Below are 18648 nucleotides of genomic sequence, written 5' to 3' on the forward strand. Positions count from 1 at the left end.
GGTTTGCTAAAATTTGGATTCTGATACAGCAGGTCTGGAGTAGGGCCTGAGATTCTGAATTGCTAAGAAGCTCCCATGATGCCCATGCTGGACTATAGTACTTCCAGCTCTCATTTTCTAACAATTTCCTTTGTTCATCACCCAGCAAAATATTAGCTTTATCTCCTTTTCTTATTGCTGGTCAGTCAGAGAATAGGAGATAGTAGCCAACTTCTATCAAGCTTTAATAATCATGAATTTTAAAATTTATGTAATTATATATATATATAATTATATAATTAAAGATTCTTCTAATATTTTATGATTTTCAATTTCCCAGGTGGTTCAGTGGTAAAAATCCTGCTTGCAATGCAGGAGACGTGGGTTTGACCCCTAGGTCGGGAAGATCCCCTGGAGAAGGAAATGGCAACCCATTCCAGTATTCTTGCCTAGGAAATCCCATGGACACAGGGCCTAGTGGGCTATAGCCCATGGGGTTGCAAAAGAGTCAGACAAGACTGAGCAACAAAAACAACAAGGCTTACTCGATGGCTCAAGTAGTAAAGCATCCATTTGCAATGCAGGAGATTCCGGTTCAATCCCTGGATCCAGAAGTTTCCCTGGAGGAGGAAATGGCAACCCATTCCAGTATTCTTGCCTGCAAAATTCCATGGACAGAGGATCCTGGCGGGCTATAGTACACGGGGTCACAAAGAGCCAGACACAACTAAGCACAGCATAGTCATATGTGTGTGTGTGTGTGTGTACAGAAAAGGAAATGGCAACACACTCCAGTATTCTTGCCTAGAGAATCCCACAGATACAGGAGTCTGGCAAACTTCAGCCCATGCAGCTGCAAAGAGTCAGACATGACTGAGCATGCACACACCATGTGTGTATGTATGTGTATGTGCATATGTACATATATATACACACATGCACATATATACATACACACGTATATAAATATGATTTGTCATGCTTATATCAGTAAGAAGTTTCTTTCAACCATTCTTCCCAAGCTCTAGCATAAATGATTAAGGTCTTTAAAATGACCTGGAAGCTCTAAAATGTCCTAAACTCTCGACCAAATTATCAAATAAATAATATTCGCTATAGCTTTAGGATTTATATCACTTTATTGCATTCTAATTCTTTTTAAATAGTATCCTGAACATGAGGTACATGATAATTTTCAGTTGCCCCTGAGCAATATAAATTGTCTGAAAGTGAGAGATGCTTGTTTACTTTTATAAATAGTGTTACATAAAAGGACCATATGTGAAAAAATTAGAAGATAAGAGATGCTGACAAGTTAATTGGTTCTTTGCAGGTCATCCATTGTGAAAAATTCTAAGTGTGATGATTCTTTAGCTATAGTACCTCACAAGCAAATGTATGGCTTTGTGCCCTGTACCAAAGCACATTTTCCCTATGGAAAAATTCCCAGCTGAGTCATCCTTGTCTCCCGGCTTACAGGTACTTTCATCACATCACCAAAAGGATCCTGAGGAATGTCCTTATGAAAAACCAGCTTTTCAGTCCTGTGTAGAGTCTGTGGGCCCACTTTCAGTTCCAGATCCTTCGATAGCTGAAAATTCTGTGTCAATAAGTGGTTTCAGGAATTTCTCAACCTTGGTTAGCCTCTGCTTCAGTTTCTGCTGCATTGACTCATACTCAGCCAGGATCCGAGCAAACCTTGTTTGCAGGAGGTCTACTGAGCTCTCCATTCGGGTGACCTTCTCTTCAAGATCTTTAGGATCACTTCCAGCATTTGCAATGTTTATGTCCAATAGACCATCTTTCATCAAGATTTGCTTCCCTTTCTCTTCTAGCATACCTTTGGCATCTGGGTACTCAGTTAGAGCTTCCATGAGGTCATCTTTTGAGAGACAGAATAGATCTGAGTAGCCAATGCTTTTAATATTGGCTGTTCTTCGATTGCCAGCTTTGCTACCTTTAATATTAAGGATACTGATTTCACCAAAGTAGCTGCCATCACTCAATACTACAAACTGAGTGATCCCGTCATCAGCCACCACGGCAAGTTTGCCTTCCTTGATGATGTACATCTCTCGGCCAATATCCCCTTTCTTGCAAATGTAATCTCCAGGACTGTAGACTTGGGGTTGTAATTTCAAGACCAACTCCACCAACAGACCAGCTTCACAGTCTGCAAAAATGCGCACCTTTTTTAATGTGTCTAAATGAACATTGATGGCGATCTCTGCTCTTAGTTTATCAGGTAGATACTTCAAGACTTCTCTCTCATCCACTGTTTTTTTGTTGGTCCACAGATAGTCAAACCATTTAATAACTCGCTTTTCCATATCTTTGCTTACATTTCGAAAATGCATGTATTGCTTGATCGCATCAATTCTTGCTTGAAATTCTGCCCTGGCCGCATTCATGTTGGAAATCATAGAACCTATGTTACCGACAATGGTGGCAAAAATTAACACTCCAATGAGGAAATCAGCCACCACAAAGAAATACTCAGAATCCCTCACAGGAGGTGGTGTTTCGCCAATAGTGGTCAAAGTCAGTGTAGACCAGTAAAGACTGTACACATATTTTCTAGCCAAACGGCCAAAATCAGGATCATTAACATCAGGATAGACCCATGTGTCATTTCCAAACCCAATAGCTTTGGAAATAGAGAAGTACACACACGCATTCCAGTGGATGATGATGATGATGTACATGACAAGGTTAGAGATCCTGAAGATGTTTGGGTAGTTTGTCCGTGTTTCTGTTCTCTGGAAGAACTCAAACATTCGAGAGATCCTTAACAATCTGTTTAATCTAATTTCTGGATAATTCCAGCCAAACTTAATATACAGCAGATCAGTTGGGATCACTGATAGAACATCCAGTTTAAATTGAAAGGTTGATTTATACTTGTCTATGAGTTTACGCTCTTCCTTCACCAGTAGTCCTTGTTCTAGGTAACCTAAAATAGAAAAAAAAAAAAAATGTTTTTCCTTTTTATGCCATTGTGAATTTTTCTAAAGTAACTTTCAACCAACTTTGCTGAGTTCAAAACAAGAGCTCATTTCAATAAATACACTTTCAGCAATGTAATGAGATCAACATACGGCTGTGGAAAATGTTCTTTGGCAGAAATAAAAAATCTAGCTTTATAAGTACAAAAGTGAGAGATTATATGCAATGTATATATATGAGGTATATATGCAAATTTCTCTAGGCTCAGTGTCTTGTCCAGGTTAAGCTATTCTTTTTATAAACAGTGTTCATACAAAGTTTTCTGCATGCTCTAGCACTGTGTTTAATTCCTCATGCCACTCTTTTGTCAGAATCCCAGCCTCACCCTTGAAGCTTGGGTACCTCCTTGCTGTTTGACTGTCCTGCATAGTCTTACCTTACCCTTTCAATGTGAAGCATATCTCCTTAGAGGCTTCATTTTCATATCTCTTTCTTGACCTTCCCCAGGCTAAATTAGACATCTGGGATCTTCCTTTCACTTAAGCTGCTACCACGGGCCCTGTGTATTAAACCCAGAATTTCAATGCTCTGATATATTTCACTAGGGAAAATTTTTATTTCTCTTCCTATTTTGGTTACCAGACCTGTGCATAGAACAGAACTGAAATATTATTTCAATGCACTGATACTAGAGAATGTCACTATTTTACATAATGATTCTTAAAAGCCATTCTCTGCATACATAGGTTACCTTTGCATGTAGAGAGTAGTATAGAAACAATAAGCTTATACCTATTTAACAAGAATACTTCAGTAAGAAGCTATCAGATCCTGCCCAGATTATTGGTCAATAATGCCTCCCTATGAACCATAAAGTTGAATTAAAGATGTATGTCCTGTTTCTTATAATATTTCTAGGACAGCTCTGCTAAGTACAATGACCTTTTCCCCCATGTCTCTTCAAGGTACCTCTGTTAAGTAGCAATTACCCTTTCCTCACAGAGCTGCAGAATATTTCTGTTCTCTCTGTTCCTCTTGCCTGGTATGAACCCAGTGAACAGGCTAATGGAGGAAAGCCATCAATCCATATCCAGAAGGTTGCTAGTAATGTCCTTCTGAATCAGTTGGAGTAGCCTAAGCCTGTGGGTTGGGCTTCCCTGGTGGCTCAGATGGTAAAGAACCTTCTGCAATGTGGAAGACTCAGGTTCAATCCTTGAGTCAAAAAGATCCCCTGGAGAAGGCAATGAGAACCCACTCCAATATTCTTGCCTGGAGGAGTCCATGGACAGAGGAACTCGGCAGGCTACAGTCCATGGGGTCGCAAAGAGTCAGACACAACTGAGCAACTAACACACACCAGCCTGTGGTTGAGTATATGGTACTCTTGCTTTCAATGGTGCCTTTTCTTCTCAAAAAACTCTTTGTTTTCTTTAAGAATACTTGAATTAATAAATTTCAAATTAAACAGAGACAAAAGCACAAAATTGCAAAATATCCAAAACTAAACATATTTACCTGTCCTTGTTCGTACAAACATGTCAAGAAGATAGACTACATCTGATAAGTAATCAAAAGCAAGCCAGTATTCTAGGTAATCAGACTGAAGTTCATCAAAACATGCTCTGTAAAAGAAAAACTTGTATAAATAAAATGAAAGGGGACCAATTTAAATAAATTTAAATAAAAGTCCTCTTTGTATAATTTTTATCATGATGAGAAATATAATACACTAAGGTGAGGAGGGGTCCTTAGAATCCATTTACTCAACCATGGTTTTCCCAAATTTATTCCCAAATCTGAGGGTTAGATTTAGTTTTTTCACATTTCTGAATTTCAACATTCTTTCCATTATACCAGTCAGCTTTGTGAAAATATCAAATGAAAATAAATGGCTCAAGCTAATGTCAAAATACTGATAATTTTTGGTGATACACATTGATAACCAGGTTCATACTGACTGTTTACACCCAAAGTGCCTCAGGAAATCACACTTGGCCCTAGGTGACTGAGATGTTCACTGTCTAAAAGACAAGGAACCATAGATACTACTTGGGAAACCCATCTTGCTCTATAAAACCTAGATCTTTGATCTTTTTCCAGTCTTGGCAATTTTCTTTTTCTTGCAGGCCAAAGAAAATAAAAAGTTTCTCCCCAAACTCTAATTAAATGATTGAGCAATTAAAAAGTTTAAAAGTATGCCCATATCCCCCATCCCAGTTCTGAATTTCCAGGGATATTGGAAACCAAATAACTCTTGATCTTAGGAAAACACAGAGAATGATGTAACATCTAGAAAACTGGTGGTGGAGAAAGGTGTGTCCTAAAGACTTCTAAGCCAAACTGTTAAGTCAGTGAAATTGGAAACTAAAAGTGGGTTGAGATCCATAAAAATATATAGACACCTTGCAATAATCATGGTCCAGTTATACATAACAGGTAAGGTGATGCAGAACAGCCAGTTGTAATACGTATTTCCTGAGGGATCAATAACCACGACTTCCTTCTTCTCTCTACCAGCAATTAGAAATAAAGGGAAGGTTACCAAGAAACAAGATTTTTATTTCACATATCAAATATGGTTACACCCATCACCCACAATTAATGATATAAAAACAAGCTGGAGAAGCTCACTCCACAGTGGGAAGACTAGTTTGACATAGTGCATTAATCATAAGAAACTGGTTAGTGAGGGGTGGATAGTTAAATTATTAGTCTCACATTAAACCATACTTTAGACTTTATCCAAGCCCTTATTTAACTGTGATGCTGCGGACACTTCTATCACTCCAGCTACTGAGAAAGAACAACGGCATAGATCATGCCAGACTCTGGATATTCCACAGATCCCTTTGGAGGGTTACGGGTGGTGGGAGAATGATGGTTTTGCCACTCCCCTTACCAGGTAATATAACAATCAGGGACCACATTGTGAGGGGGAACTCATGGCTTCTTTCTCATCTGTATGGAGAGAAGAATATAACACAATCTAATAAAACGTACTCGTCCTTAAGTGTGAATGAAGAATTGAGAAGAAGTAGAGGACAAGAGAAAGAAGAAAGGAAGAAACTATACCATCAAATGACATTTTTAAAAACTTTCTGGTATCAAGTCTATTATTTTTAAGGATTTTTCCCTATATACAACATCAACAAAGTGCTAACAGGCACAAATAATTAAACCATTGTCTGATAAAGAGTTTTCTTTGAGTAAGTTAAACGAACAAGTTTTTCTTTAATTATAAAGTAAAAAGATAGCTCAGAAAACATCACTCAGTCTTATTCTTATGAAATTTTAACTCTTAAGCATGGCTTTTGTAATGAGACTACTTTACTTTAGATTATTTGCCATATAGTATAGATGACTCAAAAACATTAATGAAATTATTAAATTTTTACTTCAAATAAAAAAATGATGGTAAGAGCCTAGAAATGCAATTTTCTTTGGATCCTAAATATGTCCCAATAATAAGTTTATCTTCATCAGTGCTTGAGGAAGGAAATTAACTATGACACTGAAAGTTCTTGATGAGAAAATTGAGATTAAGACTACCATTGCTAATTTTAAGGAAATTGGAAAAAAAATTAATTCACATTTGACAACAATTTATTTAGCCTTTACACAGGGCCTCTTTCCTGTGAATTTCTGGGAAATTATCTCTGCATTCAAAACCTATCACAAATTTACTTCTAATCTCAATGCCATTAAAAATACTTACTCCTCTTTCTTATCTTTGCCTTTCTCCTCTTTCTTTTTCTTGTCTTTGTCCTTTTCTTTCTTCTTTTTCTTTTCTGGGTCCTTTTTATTTTCATTTTTATCATCTGGCTTGCTGAAAAAGTGAGCAATATAGTTGGTAAAATACAAAAATATTATGGGCAGAAAAATTTGGGGTCATTCAAGGCAAAGTCTCACTTACCTCTTCTTTTCTTTTTTCTTTTTCTTCTTTTCCTTTGGTTCTCTATAGGAAAAAACAGCATCTGCGTCACATAAACAAATCACATTCCGACTTCCATTCTTATTCACTTTTCTCTTCATTGGGCAAGAATTCTGAGCTTTGTGTTCAAGGACACACCCCCATGTTCAGAGACCAGAAATCTGATCTCTTAATGGAGTGTTCAACCAAAAATAGACACATACCCAGATAAGAAGCAAATAAAAATTCCCAGGAATTAGTGCATGTAGAAATTTGGAGAAAATGGAGGTGGATAAAGGCATAAACCCAGGGAGGGAAATTTACAAAATAACAGATGTAAGAGTGCACTTTCAAAGTCTCAATACATATCCAAAAAATGATTACTTAAACTTTCAGCTTCTTGATGTCACTTAGATTTATGCTTGAATAAGAACTTTGAGAATTTCCAGAAAATGTCATGACATTTCTCTAGAGGGGTAATCCTGGCTGAAGCAATGTTTTATGAGCAGTCAAAAAGTTCTGTGGTAACAGAATTAGAATTCCAGTTCTTAGAATCATTCACTGGATTTGAGATCATCTTCTATGTACTGTTTCTTCTTGAGTGGAGAGTATGTGATTAGAGGCCTCTTTCTGCAGTTGGCTTTCTCTGTCAGCAGAAGAATGGATTCTGGAGTCAGACAGAGCAAAAGTAATCGTAGGCTGTCACTGTTGGCTCAGATGTCTTGGGAAAATATAATATTCAGAGTTGAATGAACAAGCATCTCATTACTACTGGGATAGTCAGAGAATGCTGTTAAAGAGAAGTAGGAATAAACTAGGCATCCAGGTATGGGTAAGAGTTGTAGAGGCTGAGAAGAAGAGGAAGAATGCTAAAGGGAGGGAAACTTTCAGGTGCAAATATACAAATGAACTTCATCTGGGTAGGAACGGCCCAGCAGAAGTAGAAAACTGCTACCAAGGAGAAACAGGAGATAAAACTGACAAGGAGCCGGGACTTGGCACCTAACAGGAACAGAATATAAAGTCAGATAAGAAGGAATTTACAGCTATAGGAGTACATTCCTATGATACAGGATTTCACATCCTCACACAGACCCTGGGAGATGGTGCTAGCACCTTCTTGGATGGCATTTAAAAATTTAGAAAAGGTCAAAAATATACAAGCAACTCCTACAGCTCAATTCCAGAAAAATAAATGACCAAATCAAAAAATGGGCCAAAGAACTAAATAGACATTTCTCCAAAGAAGACATATAGATGGCTAACAAACACATGAAAAGATGCTCAACATCACTCATTATCAGAGAAATGCAAATCAAAACCACTATGAGGTACCATTTCACGCCAGTCAGAATGGCTGTGATCCAAAAGTCTACAAGCAATAAATGCTGGAGAGGGTGTGGAGAAAAGGGAACCCTCTTACACTGTTGGTGGGAATGCAAACTAGTATAGCCACTATGGAGAACAGTGTGGAGATTCCTTGAAAAACTGGAAATAGAACTGCCTTATGATCCAGCAATCCCACTGCTGGGCGTACACATTGAGGAAACCAGAATTGAAAGAGACACGTGTACCCCAATGTTCATCGCAGCACTGTTTATAATAGCCAGGACATGGAAGCAACCTAGATGTCCATCAGCAGATAAATGGATAAGAAAGCTGTGGTACATATACACAATGGAGTATTACTCAGCCATTAAAAAGAATACATTTGAATCAGTTCTAATGAGGTGGATGAAACTGGAGCTGATTATACAGAGTGAAGTAAGCCAGAAAGAAAAACACCAATACAGTATACTAAGGCATATATATGGAATTTAGAAAGATGGTAACAATAACCCTGTATACGAGACAGCAAAAGAGACACTGATGTATAGAACAGTCTTTTGGACTCTGTGGGAGAGGGAGAGGGTGGGATGATTTGGGAGAATGGCATTGAAATATGTATAATATCATATATGGAACGAGTCGCCAGTCCAGGTTCGATACACGATACCAGATGCTTGGGGCTGGTGCACTGGGACGACCCAGAGGGATGGTATGGGGAGGGAGGAGGGAGGAGGGTTCAGGATGGGGAACACATGTATACCTGTGGCAGATTCATTTCGATATTTGGCAAAACCAATACAATATTGTAAAGTTTAAAAATAAAATAAAATTAAAAAAAAGTTTAGAAAAGGTGATGGCTCACACCAAGTGACATAAAAATTACAAAATGTCATGGCAGATGGTGGAAGAAGGTATCAGAAAGATTTAGAGAAGCAGCATGCTAAAATGAATATACTAAGTAAGCAAACTAGCCCAGCAACTGATTGTGTTCCCTAAGAGGGCTGAGAGGATACAAAAATGATAGGGACTGTGCTGGTGAGAGGGGCACCAGCATCACTGAGCAGCTCAGTGGTATTGTCCTCTGTTTACTTTAGCGAGCAGTGAGAGACACTGACCTGGGTATAGAACCAGATTCCCTGAGAGCAATAGGGATGGCAGGATCTAGAATCATGGAGATCAGCGGCAGTGCTTACCCATCAGAAAAGAAGTGGGCCTGATTGTTGTAATTAGCAGTTAAGTGCACATAGTAGCTGGAGAAGGCAACAGCACCCCACTCCGGTACTCTTGCCTGAAAAATCCCATGGACGGAGGACCCTGGTGGGCTGCAGTCTATGGGGTCGCGAAGAGTCGGACACGACTGAGTGACTTCACTTTCACTTTTCACTTCCATGCATTGGAGAAGGAAATGGCAACCCACTCCAGTGTTCTTGCCTGGAGAATCCCAGGGATGCCAGAGCCTGGTGGGCTGCCATCTATGGGGTGGCACAGAGTCGGACACGACTGAAGCAGCAGCAGCGGCAGCACACAGTAGCCAGGGCCTTAACCCACAGAAAGCTATAGAAGGGATTAATAGTCTACTGCGTTCCTAGATAGGTGGGCATCCCATTGACTTGTTAGGGTACTGTTTAACATTTACAATAAAAAAAAAAAAAACCAGGAATGGATGATCAGCAGGTTGAGGGCAAGTTACACCAATAAAAAGTCACAACCCCTTGAACAGTTTCTAAACCTGAGTAAGCTTTCAAAAATGAAACCCCTGACTGGAGGAAAAGCCAAGCTCCCATGAAGAAAGACTACAACAGCAATGACAAGTATATTCAGTAATGATTTCCCCAGTCTTTCGCTTAAAGACAATCAATGGTCATTTACTTAGGTAACTGTACCCTAGTGGGGCTTCCCCGATGGCTCAGCAGTCAAGAATCCACCTGCAGTGCAGGAGTCATAGGAGACACAGGTTGGATCCCTGGGTCAGGAAGATCCCCTGGTGGAAAGCATGGTAACCCACTCCAGTATTCTTGCCTGGAGAATCACCATAGACAGAGGAGCCTGGTGGGCTACAGTGTTGCAGAGTCGGATACGACTGAAGTGACTTAGCAGGCAGACACGCACCCTGGGGGATAAAAAGAATGCCTAGATACGTTAAAGACCACTTGGCAGAGGACCCAAGTTTTGTTATTGAGACCCAGGAACTAAAGCATTATCATGCCCCCTTCCATTAAAATGGGGGACATATGTGGTTTGGTAGTAATTTGTGGGGCCTCCATTGGGTCTGAAGATGCGCCCTTGTGGTCATTTCTCCAGTTCAGTTCAGTTCAGTTCAGTCACTCAGTCAAGTCCAGCTCTTTGCAATCCCATGGACTGCAGCATGCCAGACTTCCCTGTCCATCACCAACTCCCAGAGCTTGCTCAGACTCATGTCCATCGAGTCAGTGATGCCATCCAACCATTTTATCCTCTGTGGTCCCCTTCTCCTCCTTTGAAATCCATTGATTCTCTTTACGGGAAAGACTGGGGAAATTATTATTGAATATACTTGTCATAGTAGGTGTCATGTGTTTATACTTTCTCCAGTAGAGGATGAGATGGTTGGATGGCATCATTGACTCAATGGACATGAGTTTGGGCAAACTCTGGGAGATGGTGAACGGCAGGAAAGCCTGGCATGCTGCAGTCTATGGGGTCAGAAAGAGTCAGACATGACTGAGCAACTGAACAACAACAACAACGTCTGCACAAGTTTATTGGCTTGTGGAATATGAGCTAACGTAGTGAGGAGGACCAAGTGGAAGCCATAAAGCTGTTTCCTACCTTCTGGCAAAAAACAAACAATATTGCATCCTGGACAGGAAAGGAAATCAATCCTTAAAGACCTAATGCATGCAGGGGTGGTGTTTCCCCATCACATCCTCATTTAATCCAATGTCTGACCCCTACTACAACCAAATGGATCCTGCTGGACAGCAGCAGACTACTGCAAAATCAACCAAATAGTAGCTCCCATTGCAGCCACTCTGGTGAATGTGAAAAACAATGCACTCACCCAATCTATACCAGATCCTAAGATTCTGGGTCAGTGTTATATTCGGGGAGAATGCGTTATATTTAATCACTCTCAGGGAAGAAGGTCATAAACAGTCCATATCCGCAAGGGATGGACAACAGTATGTCATCTGCAGTATTTTCCAGGGCTATGTTAACTCTCCCACCTACTATCATGACATAATCTCGAGGGACCTGGGCCATCTGAACATTCCTCAGATTATCACATTGGTCCACGATATCTGTATCAATGACATCAAGTTAACTGGGACCTTAAGGAGGATTATCTAACCATAGGATAGACAATGACCGCTGACCATGAGCTGGATCTTGTCAGAACTAATAAGTCCTAAAGTTGTATTGCAGTCTATCATATGATAAAGTGGTATATATGGGATTGAGCAGGTGGCTCAGCACCTTCTCCCCGTATCATCTACCACTGCTGTCTCAAAGCTACTCCTCCTGCCCTATCATGGCCATATATTGGCTTTGTATGAGCAGCTGAAAGAGCATGATCTATGATGAGTCAGTTTGACACTTTGGATTAAGCCAAAATGAGCTGTTGTCTACAGAAAAGCACTATGGAGAGGTGGCCTTAAAAGACAGTGAGGTTAATCTTACCAATGGGACAGTGTCAAACACTGCATAGTCATCCACTTTGTGGGAAAAAAAGAAATGGCTCAAATTAAGAATGTACAAGGATTCATGGACAGTCACAATGCATTGGCTGGTTGGTCAGGGACCTGATGAAAAGATACTTAAAGATCAGCAAAAATAATTCTGGAGAACAGGCAGACTAAATGGACTTCAGGAGCATGGGCACAAAGTTTTAAAATCTCTGTATCCCATGTTAATGCCCATCAAATATCAGGTGCCATGGAAAAGGAAAATAAAAACAAGCAAGGAGAAAAAAACCTGCCTGCTGATTAAGCTACCCTCTGTCACTGGCATTTTCAATGATGCTGACACACATGGACATGAATGGAGCAACCATGGTGATAGAGATGGAGATGATGTATGGGCCCAGCACAGAGGTCCCATTCACCCAGGTGATTTAACTGCTGCTAATACTGTCTAACCTTCCAGTTACAAAGACTAATCCTATGACTCTAAAACAGCACCATTACTTGAAGAAAGTGGTCACTTGGTGGCAAGTTAATTACACCATGGAAAGGGTATCAAATAATTCTGACTTGAATCAATGTATATTATGGATGCTGTGCTTCTCTCTCTACCCAGTCCTACTGCCTTAACTCCCTTCTAGGTGTCATTTCTGAAAGCACTCCCAATAAACCTCCACATACAAGCCTCCATCCCAGAGACTGTCTCCTGGGAAACTTGACCTAAGACATATTGACTCAGAATGAGAACGATTAATAACGTTTCATTTATTTGGTCAGCCACCCTAACCCTAACCACATGGAAGTGCAATTGCACATATGCTCTAGACAAGGGTTTCCTACATGTATTCAAATAAACACATACTACTTTTAACATGGCTAGGTCAATTTTTCAGAAGGAAATAACCAAATGACAAAACAAAAGAATATCTTTGCAATTGCATTAGATCAGATCAGATCAGATCAGTCACTCAGTCGTGTCCGACTCTTTGCGACCCCATGAATCGCAGCACCCCAGGCCTCCCTGTCCATCACCAACTCCCGGAGTTCACTCAAACTCACGTCCATCGAGTCAGTGATGCCATCCAGCCATCTCATCCTCTGTCGTCCCCTTCTCCTCCTGCCCCCAATCCCTCCCAGCATCAGAGTCTTTTCCAATGAGTCAACGCTTCACATGAGGTGGCCAAAGTACTGGAGTTTCAGCTTTAGCATCATTCCTTCCAAAGAAATCCCAGGGCTGATCTCCTTCAGAATGGACTGGTTGGATCTCCTTGCAGTCCAAGGGACTCTCAAGAGTCTTCTCCAACACCACAGTTCAAAAGCATCAATTCTTCAGCGCTCAGCCTCCTTCACAGTCCAACTCTCACATCCATACATGACCACAGGAAAAACCATAGTCTTGACTAGATGGATCTTTGTTGGCAAAGTAATGTCTCTGCTTTTGAATATGCTATCTAGGTTGGTCATAACTTTCCTTCCAAGGAGGAAGCATCTTTTAATTTCATGGCTGCAGTCACCATCTGTAGTAATTTTGGAGCCCAGAAAAATAAAGTCTGACACTGTTTCCACTGTTTCCCCATCTATTTCCCATGAAGTGATGGGACCGGATGCCACGATCTTCATTTTCTGAATGTTGAGCTTTAAGCCAACTTGTTCACTCTCCACTTTCACTTTCATCAAGAGGCTTTCTAGTTCCTCTTCACTTTCTGCCATAAGGGTGGTGTCATCTGCATATCTGAGGTTATTGATATTTCTCCCGGCAATCTTGATTCCAGTTTGTGTTTCTTCCAGTCCAGCATTTCTCATGATGTACTCTGCATATAAGTTAAATAAACAGGGTGACAATATACAACCTTGACAAACTCCTTTTCCTATTTGGAACCAGTCTGTTGTTCCATGTCCAGTTCTAACTGTTGCTTCCTGACCTGCATACAAATTTCTCAAGAGGCAGATCAGGTGGTCTGGTATTCCCATCTCTTGAAGAATTTTCCACAGTTTATTGTGATCCACACAGTCAAAGGCTTTGGCATAGTCAATAAAGCAGAAACAGATGTTTTTCTGGAACTCTCTTGCTTTTTCCATGATCCAGCGGATGTTGGCAATTTGATCTCTGGTTCCTCTGCCTTTTCTAAAACCAGCTTGAACATCAGGAAGTTCACGGTTCACATATTGCTGAAGCCTGGCTTGGAGAATTTTGAGCATTACTTTACTAGCGTGTGAGATGAGTGCAATTGTGCAGTAGTTTGAGCATTCTTTGGCATTGCCTTTCTTTGGGATTGGAATTGCATTAGATAGAGTTTGCCAAATAAGTATTTGGAGTCTAACACATTCAGACGTCTTTATGCCTTTTTACTGGTTTTCTTTAAAAACAAAAATTTGGCTTTCTATTGCCGATATACTTACTGCTCCTTATTGCTGCTGTTGTTAACATTAAAAAGTGCAATGGCTCCAGGCAGGTATTGCTCCCTGGGAAATGAAAAAGTACAGTAAAGTCTTAGTAGTTACCATATATACAATGTCCATGGCAAGCAAACAGTCTTAAAGAACAAATGCTTTCCAGTTTCTACCCATTACTAACCAGTGCCTAGGCAATTTTTGAAAATAGAGAGCTTCCATGAAGTGTGAGTTGCTGAATGTTAGTGCCGTGAATCAAAGCGATCGGTAAATGTCTATTCATCAGTGCTTACAATGGATCACATTAGCATTCTTACAACCTGAGTAAGCCAAGTTGGATGCTACTAACTCTCAGCAAGAAATCTAAGTCTTAGACTGTCATGGAAGACAAGAGAAATGAAAACAATAGGAAAGGTGAAGGTGGTCAGTGGGGAAAGAAAGAGGAGAGGGGGAAAAGAGAGGGATAAAGCCAAAGAAAACGTGAATAATCGTGATAGAATGGGAACCCCTCATCCACACCAATACTACACTTCTTTTACACTCTCAGAGTCAACAGTTTGAGGTGGATTTGTTAGCTTTTCTCTTCTCGATACTCACCCTAGTGCTTGCCTTCCCTGAAAGTAGGGTTGAAGGGGACAGAGCATTTTAGAGAATGACAGCTAATCCCTCTCACATACAATTGCTTGGAAGAAGTATCAGAGAAGAGGAGGAAATCAGAGAGGACTCAGGCATGAGATTTCCTAAGGGATAGACACAGGTCTCAGGGAAACTGACTGGAAAGTGTGTTTATGACTTGGAGCCCCGTAAACATGAATCATCATCAAGCAATGGCAGTTTCCCAAGAGAAGAAAAAAGTAAGGAACAGAATGTACTTCAGAGTAGCTGGGCAGCAGGAAGGTTTGCCAAGCTTATCAAGGTTACCAAGCCCACCAAGTGGAAGAATAGTGCCTTTCTTTCATCTAAATAATAGTTTAAAAACAAGTGTGGAGGGACCGATCTCATTGCTCACCTCTGTGATGGTTGTCCGCTTCCGTGTGTATTACTTCTAAAGGAATCCCTTGCGTGGGGGTTCTCAGTCTCTGATTCTTCAAACATAGAGGCACTGTCGTCATCATCACCAGAAAAGGAGCTACGGTCCAAAAGGTGGCAAAGATGAATTGGATCAACGTTTTGAACCATTATAGGGGAACAACACTTCTCACTGGGGGATCTCTTCTCCTTCTCTCTCAAACAAACACATACAACAATGTGTAATAAGACTGAAATGCAAACTGTGCAGAAGTAGCAATTTACTCTCAAGAAGAACAGAATTAGAGTATATGCACAATCCAGCACAATGCGTGTAATTAAGAAATTACTCTCTAGGACGCTCATATTTGTATTGTTTGATGAATTGATGACGATAATGTTAGTATTTGTCAGAAAGTATGATATCTATGTGTGCATGTATGCTCAGTCGCTCAGTTGTGTCTGACTCTTTGCTATGCCATGGACTGTAGCCCACCAGGCTCCTCTGTCCATGGGGATTTTCCAGGCAAGATACTGGAGTGGGCAGCCTATCCCTTCTCCAGGGGATCTTCCCGACCCAGGAACCTACCAGGGTCTCCTGAATTGCAGGCGGATTCTTTACCAGCTAAGCTACCAGGGAAGCCCCCTTAATATCTGTGTGTTTAGTCGCTCAGTCGTGTCCAAATCTTTGGGACCCCATGGATTGTAGTGTGCCAGGCTCCTCTGTCCATGAGGATTCTCCAGGCAAGAACAGTGGAACGGATTGCCATGCCCTCCTCCAGGGGATCTTCCCAACCCAGGATCGAACCCAGGTCTCCCACATTGCAGGCGGATTCTTTACACTCTGAGCCACCAGGGTAGCCCTTGATACCTATACTTCAGGTCAAATAATACAGGTTTTTTAATTAACTTGTAATAACATTTCAATTCACCAAAAATAAATTCAACTTATTTATACATGTTTGCTTCATTTATAGGGTGACCACTTTAAATCATACTCTTAAAACACATTAGCATTTCACACTATTCTTTTTCCCCACATTTCTCCATGGCACTGTTGTCCCTTTAGATGTGAAATGTTTCATGAGGAAAGGTCCTGCCAGTGACAAAGGAAATATTTGGCAAAGGTGCTTCTAAAGAATGCCCACAATAATATCTATGTTCATTTGTTAGACAAGTGACGCTACAGCTGAAACTCCAGTACTTTGGCCACCTCGTGCAAAGAGTTGACTCACTGGAAAAGACTCTGATGCTGGGAGGGTTTGGGGGCAGGAGGAGAAGGGGACGACAGAGGATGAGATGGCTGGATGGCATCACTGATTCAATGGACGTGAGTCTGAGTGAACTTCGGGAGTTGGTAATAGACAGGGAGGCCTGGCGTGCTGCGATTCATGGGGTCGCAAAGAGTCGGACACGACTGAGTGACTGAACTGAACTGAAGCTGTCACAAAGTAGAAGCAAATTCACTAAATTAAATAAATTATGAAGTTCAAGGTTTGAAATTAAAACTTAAACTGCAGTTAAGCCCATTCAAATTTAAGAATGGTGGCTGGTATTAAAAATACATAGAAGAAAGTGTGCATTTACCTGCATGCTCCATTTTCCATCCTTGTTATTTCCTTTTCAACATCTGGTCCAACCACATTGGGAATATTTACAAAAGAGCGCCATGTATTGATAATCACTTTCTTCATGGTTAGTTTAATATCTGGGAGGAAAAAGTTTTGTTAGCAGGAAGACTTTTTATATACTTACAGATATAATCCGAAGTTTCACTCTATCATTCTTCTGAGGCTGTATTAACAATCTTATTTCTAGTTATAGGTAGAAATTATTTTTAATATAGTAATGGTCTAATACTTAAATTACCACTAGATAGGTTTTTGTGTATTTTTTTAAAATTCAAGAATGTACCAGAAGTGTAGAACTTTTTAAAATTTGGATTTGCCCTAACTTTAAAATATTTAGACAATGTAAGTGTAGAACAAAACTATAGGGACTTCACATACACATCCAACAATGAAGTATGAATAAGAAGCTGTAAAATAAAATACCAAAATGGATGTAATCAGATGTGAATTTCTACAGGCATTCAGAAAAAAACAGTGAGTCTCAAGTGGGATTCAAACTTTGGAGTGAATAAAGATGAGACTGATCCACATTTTAGCAAGTTTACTGTGTTATTCTGGTATACATACCACTCAGCTTCCATACAACCAGTTAAGGCATCAGCAAAACACCAAGAACAAAGCAACCCAACCTTGTGGTGGCTGGAGCCCAGCTTTATACAAAGTGAATGGCCAGCAGGCAAATCAGCTTTTGCCTTCTTTCCTGATGTTCTGCCAGCACCCAGAGGTGCATGCATGCTCAGCTGCTTCAGTCACGACCGACTCTTTTTGACCTTATGGACTGTAGCCTGCCAGGCTCTTCTGTCCATGGGATTCTCTAGGCAAGAATACTGGAGAGGGTTGCCATGTCCTCCTCCAGGGAATCTTTCCAACTCAAGGATCAAACCAGCTCCTTTTATGTCTCATACATTGGTAGGTGGGTTCTTTAACCACTAGCTCCATGATGACACCCCTGCAATCGTGACTGATCCAAGTTCCTTACTGGGTCTCCAGGGTGCTGCAGTGACATGGCTGGAAACAAGTTCCTGCTGGGCCCGGACAGTGTGCCTGTGTGCCCATGGACATGAAGTCCCATGTTGAAGCTCTGCTGTCCCAAGGGCCCAGCTGTGTCCAGGATCCTCCCCTTACCCTTGCTGCTTGGTATTCACAGAGCTACCCTGTCAGGATTTCATCCCTAAGGATGTTTCCTTTAAAGTTGCATAGAGTCAACATCTGATACCCAGAAAAATGAGCCTAGATGGGCAGTAGGTATCCATACCAGCTCCTCCCCCAGACCAAGACTCCCCACTAATAAAGTGCTGCTGCTGCTTCTAAGTCACTTCAGTCGTGTCCGACTCTGTACGACCCCATAGACGGCAGCCCACCAGGCTCCCCCGTCCCTGGGATTCTCCAGGCAAGAACACTGGAGTGGGTTGCCATTTCCTTCTCCAATGCATGAAAGTGAAAGTGAAGTCGCTCAGTCATGTCTGACCCTCAGCAACCTCATGGACTGCAGCCTTCCAGGCTCCTCCATCCATGGGATTTTCCAGGCAAGAGGACTGGAGTGGAGTGAAACAGGCCACTGGCCTTAGGTAATTAAGATGCATAGCAAAGGAATCATTTCAGTAAGCCCAGACTCTTGACACTTCCCATACATAGAAAAGCACTAAAATCATTAACTTAGGAAGTCTGATTTTTGTGATTCAGTTCAGTTCAGTTGCTCAGTCGTGTCCGACTCTTTGCGACCCCATGAATCGCAGCACGCCAGGCCTCCCTGTCCATCACCAACTCCCAGAGTTCACTCAGACTCATGTCC

At 40.9% G+C, this 18648-nt stretch overlaps 1 protein-coding gene across 1 annotated transcript; it reads right to left on the reverse strand.

Moving 5' to 3' along the window:
* Positions 1-1502: 1502 nt before the first annotated feature.
* On the reverse strand, positions 1503-16919 carry CNGA1 (cyclic nucleotide gated channel subunit alpha 1). The gene is made up of 8 exons (XM_014481071.2): positions 16813-16919; positions 15227-15346; positions 14227-14289; positions 6839-6880; positions 6641-6751; positions 5328-5435; positions 4441-4547; positions 1503-2932 (listed from the first exon to the last, which is right to left on the reverse strand). The coding sequence occupies exons 1-8, from the start codon at positions 16917-16919 to the stop codon at positions 1518-1520; spliced, it is 2073 nt and encodes a 690-aa protein (XP_014336557.2). The 3' UTR covers positions 1503-1517.
* Between the last annotated feature and the right edge of the window lie 1729 nt (positions 16920-18648).

Source organism: Bos mutus, chromosome 6 (assembly GCF_027580195.1).
Source record: "Bos mutus isolate GX-2022 chromosome 6, NWIPB_WYAK_1.1, whole genome shotgun sequence".
Lineage (NCBI taxonomy): Eukaryota > Metazoa > Chordata > Mammalia > Artiodactyla > Bovidae > Bos > Bos mutus.

Bases quoted from the DNA above. Each gene is read 5' to 3' on its own strand.
- CNGA1 (XM_014481071.2), bottom strand. From the start codon at position 16,919: ATGAAGAAAGTGATTATCAATACATGGCGCTCTTTTGTAAATATTCCC. The intron at 4,548-5,327 runs GTGTCTATATAT...TTTCTTTTACAG, and splicing joins TGGACCATGATTATTGCAAG to AGCATGTTTTGATGAACTTC. The intron at 2,933-4,440 runs GTAAATATGTTT...TTTCTATTTTAG, and splicing joins GTTTGTACGAACAAGGACAG to GTTACCTAGAACAAGGACTA.